This window comes from Puma concolor, chromosome E3 (genome assembly GCF_028749965.1).
Source record: "Puma concolor isolate L17-30 chromosome E3, mPumCon1.1.hap2, whole genome shotgun sequence".
NCBI classification, from domain to species: Eukaryota; Metazoa; Chordata; class Mammalia; order Carnivora; family Felidae; genus Puma; species Puma concolor.
The window spans coordinates 28,090,083-28,102,932 of NC_141682.1; the positions used below are offsets into that span (position 1 = coordinate 28,090,083).

Here is a 12,850-nt window from a genome sequence, read left to right on the forward strand (position 1 = left end):
TCTCTGTCTCTGTCTCTCGAAAATAAATAAATGTTAAAAAATTTTTCCAAAAAAAAAAAAAAAAAGGAAAAATAATCTTACACAGGTGTGGAAAAACAAACCACAATTGTATATAGAGAAAAGCAAGTCTTTCATCCCAGTTCCTCAGGCCCTCGTCAGAGGCAATTATCGATTTGCGTGGGTCCTTTCAGAGATACTGTAAATACCCAAATGTAAAAATCTATTCTAAATGGTGAACAGTTATTACAACAAAAATTAGCAAATATCTCAGCCATTTCAATTCAGTTTTTTACAGAGTAAGGGCTAGAAAGGTGGCAACCTCGATCCTTCCCACCCCGGCCTCACCTGGAGAGGTCGATTCCATCGATTCTCTGCTTCTCACCCCTGAAGAGGCTCCGCCCCTTCACCCGCCTTCTTCCAGTAGGCAATACTTTTTTTTTTTGGCCTTCCTTTAAAAGTCTCGCGATAGGCCGCCCGCTTCCCATAACTCCGTGCGCTTGCCCCTCCCGTCCTCTTTCCGCCATCTTTCCGCGCCGGTGAGTACTTCTTTCTGAAGGATCCAACATCATCCGTTGGCTATCTCTGCCATCCTGCAGTCTCAGCCTCAGCTTCGGTGTTCCCTGATGGTGCCAGGGCCTTCTTGGGCGGAGGATGCTGCGCTTGCGAGGGTTTGGGCAGGAGTAGAGGAGAGTCATGCCCGTCCGCTCCACGCTCTGCATTTTGGGGATCCCGGTTTGAGAAACGCAGGCCGCAGCTCTGGCGGAAACGGAGCAATCGGCCGACGGGAGAGGCGGTAGACCCAGCGTGGTCGGCGGCTCCAGGACCTCCCCTTAGTGGCTGGGGTAGCGCCTTGGCTCCGGGCGGCGGGAAGCATCGGGGACGGTGGCCGACGTGGGCCGAGCTGGCGTCCCATTCCTTCAGCCGCGCTGTAAGCTTAGGAGGGTGAGGCCACTCAGCAGGGAAAAATTGCCTTCTGCCTGGGCTGGCAGTTTGCTGGGAGCTAGCCTAGATCTTCTGGGCTCCGGGATTTCCCTTGATACTTTGTGGAACTTGAGGAAGCAGGTTGGATTCCTACTGTTGGAGCTTGAAGCATGCTTTGGGCTTCATCCTCAGTTTTCACAGCGTTATAAGAGTATCGGTTAGTTCGTGCACATTAGGATAGAGTCGTGTCCGGTGCACGTAAAAAGTTCTACTTGTCACTGTGGTACGATTGCTGCCGGGGCACAACTTTGGGTGGCACACGTACCGACGTTTTTAGTTAGTGAAAGCTAGGTATCTTTTGGACAAGGCTGACATGGAATTTGTTGGTAAAAGGGCAGTGTTAATAGTCCAATTGCTGTTGGATTTCAAAAGTTTGGAAAACCTGCCTGGTGATTCGCAGGTCCCGGACGTTCTCAATAGCTGAGCGACGGTAGCTGATATTGCGTGGGGGAACTTGTCTGCTTAGAGATAGGACAGTTTAATGATAGAGGCAGAAGGAAAAGGATGTGTTTGCAGTGGAATGATTGGGAGCCTTTTGATGTTGAGAATGCCGGTAAAACCCCTGTTTTTCCTTCCCTGAACAGCCATAATGGTGCGCATGAATGTCCTGGCAGATGCTCTCAAGAGCATTAACAATGCTGAAAAGAGAGGCAAACGCCAGGTTCTTATTAGGCCATGCTCCAAAGTCATCGTGCGATTTCTGACTGTGATGATGAAGCATGGTAAGTGTATTTTATGTTTTCACGTAAGGATACTGAAGGAATCCGTTCTGTAGACATTAGTTGTGCAGGACAGGACTGGGAAGATGGGGGAGCTAGGTGTAGGTTATACTTGGAAACTCATGCAATGCAGTGGGGCTGTGGAAGGGGTAGTTGGGACAGATAAGCTATTCAGGAAGCGCTGAGTAAGTTAGGACTGTTGAAAAGAGGAGGAAGTTTGTGACTGTTGCTCTGTTAGTAGTTTGGGAGCTAAAATGGCCTTTTCTTGTGTAATAACTGCTGCTGCAACTGGTCGTTCAGCGTATCCTGAGCTCTTCCAAGAGTGTTGGGATGGAAAGGAAAATTGTTGCGGGTCTTGGGGCACAGAGTAGCTTAATGGGAAGCAAGGGGAAAATAATCCCCGTTAGAATTGCAGGGTGGGTTGTTTTGGGGTGTTGGCGGCTGGAAAAGTTTTGATTCAGAGCAATGGTCCTTTCCTAAACCATGTAGACAAGCAGTCACTTGAGGTGATGTGAGAGGAAAGTAGGCAAACAGTGGGAATCCTAGCGCATAAGCATTTAGGTCTGTTAAGTTGATAATTTCTTTTCTGTAGGTTACATTGGCGAATTTGAAATCATCGATGATCACAGAGCTGGGAAAATTGTTGTGAACCTCACAGGCAGGTTAAACAAGGTAAGAGTTGATTATCTTCCACATAGAAGAACTTTAAGAATTTCCAAACATGGTGTTAAACATGTTGTAATTGGCCTTATAAAACTGAATTAGTGGTGTGCTTGTTCCACCTAGTTAGGTTAAAAAAATTAAGAATTGATTGAAATCATTAATTTTTATGTCACATTTTGATTGATTTTTTTTTTTTTTTTTCTCTAGGGCTGTATTTGCTCTAGAATTGTTAGTTGACCTAATGTTTGTGGAGTATGGGGGCTGTCTGAAGGGAGATGCCACAGGGTGGGGGTGCATTGAACTCCTGATGGTACTGGTGTTTCAATATTGGATGGTGCGCGCTGCCCACCCAGTGGCTTGAACTTGTGCTGAAGGAAGGTCTAATCCTATCTGTAAATAACTTTGTTCTTCATCTCTCTTGGTGATAATGTTGTGTTTTTTGAACAGGATTGGGTTCTCTTAACAATATTAATACCTACATTTTTACTGATGTGGGCTGTGTGGGTGTCTTTGAGTTTCGTGCTCCATTTCAGTTTGCGTTGTCAGCATAACCTGTTGGATATATTTGATCTGATGTGGCTTAACTTATTGCATGTGTTAAGGGGCAGGTATCTTTAACAAGTTAGGGTCCCTGAATTGGTACCCTGTTTTTTGTGTTCAGGTTTCTAGCTTTCAGATTTGCAAGGAGCTTGACATCGTGTGGTCCAACACAGATGAGGGGAAAACAGGTCAAGAAATAAGTCGTTAGTGGCAGGGGCCAGATTGATTGGTAAGGTTATTCCCTGGTCCAACAATTTGTTTTATAAAGTTGCTTCCTTGTCTAGTGAACTTGCTTCACGTGTGGATACCTACCTAATGTTGGATGAAAACTACTGAATGTGAAGCCTTCATGAGAGATTAGAAGAGTTTTCAAGTTAATTTTAAGACTGTTCTAGTGGTTAGCCAGTAGACTCCAGCCAAAATAGAATTTGGATTCACTACTCATTGTCACTCAGACCCTCACAAAGTGTTTTTGAAGTAGAAGAGGGTGTGTTTTCCTACTCTTAGGAATTAGGAAGCTGATTTAGGCCCAAGGTACCCTCATCTCGCACTGCCCAACAGTGGCAGAGCTGGCTCCAGAATGTAGTTGACAGTGCATTATAAAACTGTCCCACAGAATGACTTGAAGTTTAAAAAACAAAGACAAAAACCTCTTAGAAGTGCTGTGCACCCAATTCCTCTCGAATATTCACTATACATAAAACTTGATAAGTAAGTTTGAACAGTATTTCCCAAGTGGAACTCCTTTGTGGCATTCTTGTTCTGTGGTAGCTTGAAAAATGGTGGCAGTTGAGCTTTCTGACCTTAGCTTTCTAACCTTGGTGGGGCAAAACAAGCGTCAGTTTTCAGTTTTTCTCAACTTCAGTTTTCCTCCCTTGTAGGACACCGTTGCCTCAGTTTCCTTCATGCAAGAGATGGATGTACCCTTACTGTGGAACTTTAATGGGGCTGAGAAGTAAGGTAGTGTTTAGAAATTAGATTGAAATTCCAGTTTTGGTCACATCCTAAGATCTGTCTGGCTTAGGAGAGGTTTAATTCTTTTAGCCGAAAGAGATTTTGCTGCTGGAATAAATAGAAGCCTGGGTGTGGTCGAGTGGAGGCCTCACAAGTCTACCGTTACAGCTTGCTTGGAGGAAGAACTGTTTTGCCCTTTTCCTGTGTCTGTATTCCTATTATCCATTGTGGGGTTGCTCTTGACAGTTGACACCGTAGCTGACAAGATCTTGATGAAAAGGAAAACCTGAGTGGGTCTCCTGGCTTAGGGCATTTGGGCCTCAGAGGCCCGTTTTCAGTTTCTTTGGGTTCGGATCTGCCTGTGGAAGTGTAACTGTTTTAAAAATTTGAGTAAGTTCTAACCTCATAGTGTCCTTTAGCTTCCTGTTAGGCATTTTGGAGTTGCAAGACTCCTGTGTGGATGTGCACACAGCTCTCTTAGCCCTCTGGAGTTCTCCTTGAATGGTACTAATCCTGAGTGTTCTCACATGATCATCTCTGGTGTATAAATATCAGGAACCTTTCTGCATTGATATTTACAAGTGTGTTAGTGATTTGTAGGGTAGAGATGTGAGGGGGGGGCATATGTAGCTCTAATCAAGGAGATTTTTTATCCCCTCATGTTTTACTTTCTAAACCCAGTTGATCTAGTCAGGGATCTTGAATGAGCCTACAGTAAGCACAAACAGTCTGCTAGTGGATGTTTGAACTTTTCTTGTGTTTTAGGATTTGCATGTAATTGAACGATTAAATGTTTAGTGCTCTTGGCGAGCTCTCACGCCGGAAGGTGATTGTTGCTGTGTCCCAGTAGCAAACAGGGCAGGTAACTGTAAGGACTCTGTTCTTTCTGGCTTCCACCCATTTTGCTAGATTAGTTGATTGTAAATGTATCCTGGTAGTTCATTGATGTGGAACAGCAGTTCTTAGATTTCAGTTTTGTGTCTGAAATTTTTTTAAGTTCTAATATTTTGCACTTTTAGCTCATAGGTGAAGAATTGGTGACCCTACATCTTCATTTCAGCCTTACTATGTGAAAAAAAATTTTTTTGAGTACAATTTTGTCTAAGTCTTAGTCTCTTATCTCTTTAAAATCTGGTTATTTGTTTTGGGACAACTAGCCAATAGGGATGTACGCAGTTGACCTGATCTTGCCATATATTGCCTTGTGTTCTGCCTCTTCTGTTTACTTTTTAAATAAGTTTTTCCAGGCATAGTTGTAATTCAGTGTATTTTTGAAATGACGTGGATGTTAAAGATTGCACAGAATAGTTACCCAATAAATGCTGAGTTGGTTGGTTTATATGACTATTTAGATACAAATTCCATTTGTGTTAATAATTTTTTTCTGGTATTGGTGAGATGTGAACGGTGTTTTCTGTTATGCTTTTACAGTGTGGAGTGATCAGCCCCAGGTTTGATGTACAACTCAAAGATCTAGAAAAATGGCAGAATAATCTGCTCCCATCCCGCCAGTTTGGGTGAGTTGACTTTCCTCATATGAAAGAAATTAATGCTAAGGATTGCTGTGGTGCACTTGGACCACTAGAGTGGAGGTTTTTTTGTTTTTGTTAGAGTAGTAATTGTCTCCATCCCCAGTCGTCCTGACTCAAGGATTAGCTCTCTTGCGTTGCCATATTTCATGTGCTAAGTGACAGTGTGTCCCCTTTAATATCTGCTCTTTTGACTCCATACATATAGTTCATTTATATTATGTTCACTGTGATCTTGTTCTATGGCTAGAATCACTTCTGAACCCTAGGCCTCTGGGGAAACTCAATTTCTTCATCCTTTTAAAGAGAAGGAGTTCAAATCCTTGCTTTCCTGCTTTAAAGCTGTGAGGCCTTGCATAACTCCTAGCCTTGGTTTTGTCATCTGTAAAAATGATAATTGTTCTCTTCATTTACATTATCAACTGATTTGATTCTGGCAAAATACTTTCAGGCTCTGACATGATCCAGTAAGCGCTTAGCTGTTTGTGGTTAAGAACGTAAGCACCCCCAGTCATATGTTTGGTGATGTGGTTGGATTTATTCCCACTTCATGGTTACTGCTTTCCATGTATAGTGTCATGAATTATTTCTGATTATAATTATGGTGCTAATTTTAATGCCTCACAGTTTACTTTCATTCCCATAGTAACCCTTGAGGTAGCCAGGCCAAGTAGGATTTCCATTGTCCAGATGACTGTCTCTACAATAGGTTGCCTGTGATCATATAGTAAGTGGCAGAAACAACTCAGTCAAGTTTATGTCAACGCTTTATTGCTTTAAACTGTCTCCTTCCCTGAGAACAGAAAGTGACAGTTTGAAATTAAGGGAGTTCAGTTTTTGTTTGCAGTTAGGTTTAATAGCATTGTGTCTTGGTGTTAGCTGAGGGCAAGGCTGTAGGAGTGTGTTGTGTAGCTAAGGTTTTTGGATTTGGGTCTTTGGTTCCAGGAGCCATGCTTGCACTTGCTGGCCCAAATAGGCAGCCTTAGTCTCTGCACCCTATTAAGGGAAGGCGTCTTAAGCACTGATGAATGTTGGTCTTTTTCTGTACCACAAAGCGGCTCTATGTTGAACTATTTTTAGGAAAAACTCACCAACATGTTTTTTTGTTTTTTGTTTTTTTTTTTTAACTTTCCATAGTTTCATTGTACTGACAACCTCAGCTGGCATCATGGACCATGAAGAAGCAAGACGAAAACACACAGGAGGGAAAATCCTGGGATTCTTTTTCTAGGGATGTAATACATTCATACAAATAAAATGCCTCACTGGACTCTAGTGCTTCCCTCGGTCGTTTTGAACTTTACAGCAGAGTAGCAAGAGCGTCACTGTGCAGCCTTTGTTAATTGGGGAGTGCTGTTTCCCTGAAGTGCATAAGAAAGTCTTGCCTTGTGATAACTCACACCATCATGCTCATGGCTCGTCAGAGGAGGTTGTATCTAGCCCTGGATCGCTGAATCTGGGTTGGGGTCCAGGTGGTGAAGCTTTCCCTTTCTGGAGTCTTATGTTAACCCTCGAAGGAGTGATGCCTTTCCTGATGTTAGCTTGACAACACACATTTCATGCACTGTTCTTAACTGTCCTAAAAATATGAGATGGCTACAATTAACTGTAAGTGCCTATGAGGAAGCAGGCAGGAAGCAGACCACTAGAGCCCGCAGCTCACTAAGATTTATCTCCGAGTAAATTTGGATGGCATGTCAGTAACATATTAGCAGTATGTGTTTGTAAAATGTCAGAAAAATGAAACCTTTTAAAAACTAGTTTTATGGTAAACCTGTTACAGATGTATTCCTGGAATTGAGAAAAATTAGTTTGCTGGACCATGTCACATGGGGAATGCTTATAAATAGCTCAACCATCAAAGAGTGTAGGGTGGCTTCTGTGAAGTACACCAGGGCTCCCCTCCCCATTTCTAAGCAGTGCTGTCCAGTAACGTAACAAGCCACATATGTAATTTAACCTTGCAGTAGCTGTATTAAGACAAGTGAAGAGAAACTGAATTTTTTTAATAACCTGTATGTTCAAACTTAAAATTTTAACATGCAATTGATATGAAATGGAGTTTTACTCTTTGTAATAAGTCTCTGAAATTATGTATACTGTACATTTATTTACACTCACAGCACATTTTAATTGGGACCAGCCCCCTAACATAGCCACATGTGACTGGTGTTCCCTGTTGGACAGCACAGGCTAGATCTTGATTCTTGGAAGTTCTGTGGGTCTGGCTAAGGAGAAAGGAAGCTTGGAAGAGAGCCCAGATGGATCATTGTGCACCTGGCTAGCTGCATTTGCCAGGCAGGGGAGTAGAATGAATGGGGCAGATCACAGCCTCAAGAATTAATTGTCTTCTAGTCCTGTGAGCCAAAGTTGAAAAAAAGTCTGATTGCCAGCCTGATTTCAAGAAGTCTACTAGGTCCGGTAGGATGTAGGGTGCTAAGAGCTTGTTGGAAGGGTGTGGGTTTGGGTTTGATTTTTTTTTTTTTTTTTTTCCCTTTTCAGAAAAGGGTGCTTTTGACTACTTTCTGACTTCCTGGTAGGTCAAGCAGTTTTCAACACTCAAGTAGTAGGGATGTTCACTTATCACTCCCCTGGTTGTAAGGTGATGTCTGGCAAATGACAACTTCTGTAGGTCTCCCTGTTAGGTAAAAAGAGAAACTACCTCAAGGGATGCTAACAGTGCACTTGAAACAGCTTGGGGCCAGGGCATGGCCAGCATTCAGTAATGTAACTTTCTTTTTTTTTTTAATTAAACATTTTTTTTAATGTTTATTTCTGAGAGAGAGAGAGACAGAGCATGAGTGGGGGAGGGGCAGAGAGAAAGGGAGACACAGGATCTGAAGCAGGCTCCAGGCTCTGAGCTGTCAGTACAGAGCCCGACACAGGGCTCGAACTCAGACTGTGAGATCATGACCTGAGCTGAAGTCCGACCTGAGACGCTCAACTGACCGAGCCACCCAGGCGCCCCAGTAATGTAACTTTCTGAAAGGAGGAGATCCTGTAAGAAGATGTGGGAACTAGCTAGGAATGCCAAGACTGGCCCTGATTAGTAGGCCCCACTTAATCTTAGAAGAAAGCAAGATGACAGGCATGTCTGGATTTCGGGCCTATGATGTGCTTAGGGGTTTAGCAAACCAGAATTGAAGTGTGCTTTTCCACTAAGCCATGATGTCCTCATCTGCATAATGGAAATAGTGGAAAACCTACTTGAAAGTTGGGGGAAAGATGACGTTATGTAAAACAGCTAATTAGCGCTTGGCAGTCCTATATGTAGTTGTATTTCTCAGGTGAAGTTGGTCCAGAAGAATCTTAAAAGAGCTGATTGATTATTTCTCTTAATGCCAAGATTGTGAGCTCTAGGAAGACCGGTCGTGTTTTGTTTACTGTTGTATCTCCCCCTAGACTGATGCTTTGGCACAGTGGATGCCTCTGAAAGTGCATCTTGATTGAATGAATCATCCTCTTGGGCACTGATTCTAAGTACTAAAATAGAACAAAATGGTTCCATTTGTTGTCAACATGTAGTGGGGATCTTCTGTCCTTTGAAGTGGTCATGGGTAGAAAGAAATAGGTGCTAAGGTAGGGAAAATTGAGTGGCCAGTTGATGGTTTTAATGGCAACAGTTCCCTTGTGTTGATGAGGAAGCAGATGGTTTTAGCTCATATTTCTGAGATCCAGTAAATAGAGTAATATGATCTGAGAGCTGGTTGGCCTGAACTAGACTCCGAGGTTTGAGGATCTGGAGACCACTTAGGTTCCTGCTGACAGGATAGCTTACCTCAGAGGTGTGGTGTGAACACAGCCTTTCCTCCCAACCTGCCGCTCCCACAGGCAGGCAGAGACCAGGAGGTGAGTGTGGGGCTGCCAGCATTTTGATCATCTGAGCCTACCAGATGCATTTTGAGTCTGTGTTTTTTAAAAGGGGCCTCAGCACCTATCCAGATCCTGGATTTTTAACCTAAAACCTATAGACAGATGACAGACGACCTTTATGAAAACAACATGCAAAATTGATACTCATGCATTTGTTTTTGGAGAGACATTCTATAGAGCCTTTGATCAGAGGCTGAAAGAAATTTAGGAAGGTTAAAGAATCACACTGCCAAAGACCTCATCTTAGGACATCTGTGTCCATGGTCAGTGTGTGCTGTGTTCTCATTTACAGGCTGTTTGACCTTACCTTTGGGTAATGTGGGTTCACTCTGGCAATGGTGCCAGATAGAGGAGCTCTAAGTTCTTAGGGTAAGAATGTCTTGGTCAAGTCAGCATCTGAGAGATGGCTTCACTGCAAGCTAAGAAGTTTGCTTCCCACTCCTGACCCCAAAGAAAGCAAGCTCTGGGAGATCCCAAATTTGGTTCTCACTTGATTCCTAATTCCTAAATTCCTAAACCACCCCAAATGGCCCTCACCTCTGAACCTTGGTTAAGGCTCACCCAACCTGGAATGTCTTTTTCCTGTTCTCTGGAGATGTTCCTAGGAGCCAGCTTAAATGTCTCTTCTGCCATAAGTCTTCCTCCAGAAGAATATGTGCTGTTACACTTTTCTCCTAAAGATAAGAATGCATTAATAAGTAGGTTTCTTTGCTCCTAAAAATAAGAATGCCTGTTGAATGTTTACTATGTGCCAGGCACAGAATTTAGCTTTACATATACCATCTCATTTAATTTCAGCAATTCTTCCAAATGACTACTATTACTGGCTCTCGTTTTTCAGCTGCAAAATGAAGCGCAAGAGTTGTGAAGCCATGTGTTCAAGATGCTATGAAATGGCAAAGTCAGGATTTAAATGTACAGACTTTCCTGGCCCTTAACCATGTTCTGTCATGCCTTCTTGTCTTCACCGTACCTAGGGCTTATGAGATACTTAACATGTCTAGGTGTTTGGGGTACAAGGGTACAAGCATCTGGTCCCCACCCTCATTGCTCATTGGATCCTTTTCATCTGTAATAGACCGACCTCTCCATAGGGGTGGGGCGGGGGGGGAAGCCTGTTACTCATCTCTATAACCAGCAGCTAGACTATCAAAGGGGATATTGACATGTTTAAAAAAAGTCCTTTCTGACTCTTCATGGCTGTGTGGGACAGCATGCTTTTTTTTTTTCTTTGAAGTTTGAGAGAGAGAGTGTGCAAGTGGGAAAGGGAGAGAGAATCCTAAGCAGGCTCTGTACTGTCAGTGCAGAGCTTGGTGTGAGCTCAGTCTCAGCCATGAGATCATGACCTGAGTGGATATTAAGAGTTGGGCGCTTAACCAACTGAGCCACCCAGGCACCCTGGAGAGCATGCTTTTTTTTTTTTTTTTCATTATATGAAATTTATTGTCAAATTGGTTTCCATACAACACCCAGTGCTCATCCCAAAAGGTGCCCTCCTCAATACCCATCACCCACCCTCCCCTCCCTCCCACCCCCCATCAACCCTCAGTTTGTTCTCAGTTTTTAAGAGTCTCTTGAAAGCATGCTTTTTAAAGTGGAATCCTGTCCAGCACTCGTGCTGTGCTGTGTTGAGTCCACAGATTTCCATTGACCCAAGAATTGGGAGTAGAGTGGGATGTGGGCGGGATTCAGTGTAGGGTTGTTGCCCTGGCGTTCAGGTCCCCCCTTTTATGTTTAAGTGATTTAACGGGCAATGGGATTGCTGAAGACCATACAGAAGATAAACCAAAGGAGGCAATTAAAACAAAAACCATGCTTACACAAATGGACTTTGGAATCAAATGCTGGCCTCAGTGTGTGACCTTGGGCTGTTTGCCTTGCCTATGTATCAGTTTCCACATCTTTAATATAGGGATAATAGTAATACTTCTGTGATGGTTGTGAAGATTAAATATAATGCTTGTGAAACGCTGGAGTGATGATTAGAGCTATTTGCAAAATACCCTGGTTCTTCCCCTGCCAGGCACGTGCACTTTCCATGTGACCATTTCTGGCCAGTGAGTTTGCTGTGAGTAGAAGTGCTGTCTGTACCTTTCAAACTGGAGCATTTAGTGGCTGGTGTGAGACCTTTGTGCCTGTTTTCTTTCTGCCATGGTGATGGGTGCTGTGCAAGAAGTAGCTGCTTCATTACTCCAGGCCTCAGTGATGGTGACCGTCCAGAAGCTCCAACCATCTACCAGTGGGAGTGTAGGAAGAACAAGAAATCATCTGATGATTTGGTTTGTTACATATCTACTGATTTAGACCAATCTCTGAGGTTTATTAAGGGTTTATGTACTAAATTACAAAAAGGAATAGGATGGAATGTAGAATAACAAAAGCGATTCTTTGGGTGGGTGTATGGAGACTATAGCACTCTCGGTTCTGAATGTCGTTTTTTTTTCATCAACTACCTCTGTCCCCCTCCAGGTGTCCATGTGGGTCTTAAATACCCCACCCCCCAGCCCTCTGACACAGATATTCAGTCCCTGGAGGGAGCACCTACTGCAAATCAGGTTGAAGATACCTTAAGATATTTTGAACTTGGGAGATGTGTAGTTTGTCTCTCTAAAATGGTGGAAATTATAAGGTGAAAACATTGAGTGCTCCTGGTTCTCATTTCTGCCACGTGAAAAAGGTTACTTTGGGCAAAAAGGATGGTCTATGAATGAGCAGCACAGATAAGCTAGATCAAGTCTTCGTGTGGTTGAGTCTGGGCTCTCCCTGAGATGCTGCTACATCCCTTCCCACGTTTGTATTTTGTGAGCACCGAATAACATTCTCCTCTTTTACTTAAAAAGAAGTACTTGTTTGAGCTGAAAGCTACTAGTTTGGGCTAAATTTTAGTCATTCATTTGCATACTAATACAGTCCTACTTCCAGCTCTTTCCCTGTTGTGTTCTGGGACTTTATGGGGTTCGATCTTGCCCTTCCTCAAATGAGGGATGGGAAATTGGTTCTCCCTCCTTTATCAGTTAGTGTTCCTCAGTTGCAAAAAACCTCTCAAGCTAGTCTAATTTATTGAAGGATATAAAATAACTCGTGGAATCTCTGGAAGGGCCAGAGAATTCGTTTGGCCTTTGCATCTAGGCATGGATTTTCCATTTTACCTCTGGCCCATTCTTTGGAGAACTGTAGCTGCTTCTGGACACACAGCTCCCTCTGTGACCCTGTGTTCCTAACATGCTCCTGAGTTCTTTGCTGTTTCTAGAAGCTTGAGGTTTCTCTGTTACCTTTACTAGAATACCCTTGGTACCATGGACACTTTGGGTTGGATAATTCTTTGTTGGGGTGGGGAAGTCCTGTCTTGTGCATTGTAGGATGTTTAGCAACATACTTGGCCTCTCCACATTGGATGCCACTTGAGACAACCAGAAATGTCTCCAGGCATTGTCACATCCCCCAGGTTGAGAAGCGGTGCTCTATAGGTCAAAAGTTAACAACCCAAATGCAAACAGACAGTGCCAGAGCAAAGTTCAGAAGTAGGCCTGTGTGCCATTCATCTATATAAAAGTTGTAGTTCAGGCTATCAAGCTGTTTAATAAAAAAGGT

General features: G+C 43.2%; 1 protein-coding gene and 1 long non-coding RNA gene across 2 annotated transcripts in view; one reads left to right on the forward strand and one right to left on the reverse strand.

Annotated features, from left to right (window-relative positions):
* Positions 1-12,850, reverse strand: part of LOC147573087 (uncharacterized) — a 476,171-nt gene that overhangs the window by 237,251 nt on the left and 226,070 nt on the right. The gene's annotated exons all lie outside the window — the stretch shown is intronic.
* RPS15A (ribosomal protein S15a) lies at positions 420-6,661 on the forward strand. The gene is made up of 5 exons (XM_025916852.2): positions 420-536; positions 1,566-1,703; positions 2,293-2,372; positions 5,289-5,374; positions 6,524-6,661. The coding sequence occupies exons 2-5, from the start codon at positions 1,571-1,573 to the stop codon at positions 6,615-6,617; spliced, it is 393 nt and encodes a 130-aa protein (XP_025772637.1). The 5' UTR covers positions 420-536; positions 1,566-1,570; the 3' UTR covers positions 6,618-6,661.

Bases quoted from the DNA above. Each gene is read 5' to 3' on its own strand.
- RPS15A (XM_025916852.2), top strand. From the start codon at position 1,571: ATGGTGCGCATGAATGTCCTGGCAGATGCTCTCAAGAGCATTAACAAT. The intron at 2,373-5,288 runs GTAAGAGTTGAT...ATGCTTTTACAG, and splicing joins TCACAGGCAGGTTAAACAAG to TGTGGAGTGATCAGCCCCAG. The intron at 5,375-6,523 runs GTGAGTTGACTT...AACTTTCCATAG, and splicing joins CTCCCATCCCGCCAGTTTGG to TTTCATTGTACTGACAACCT.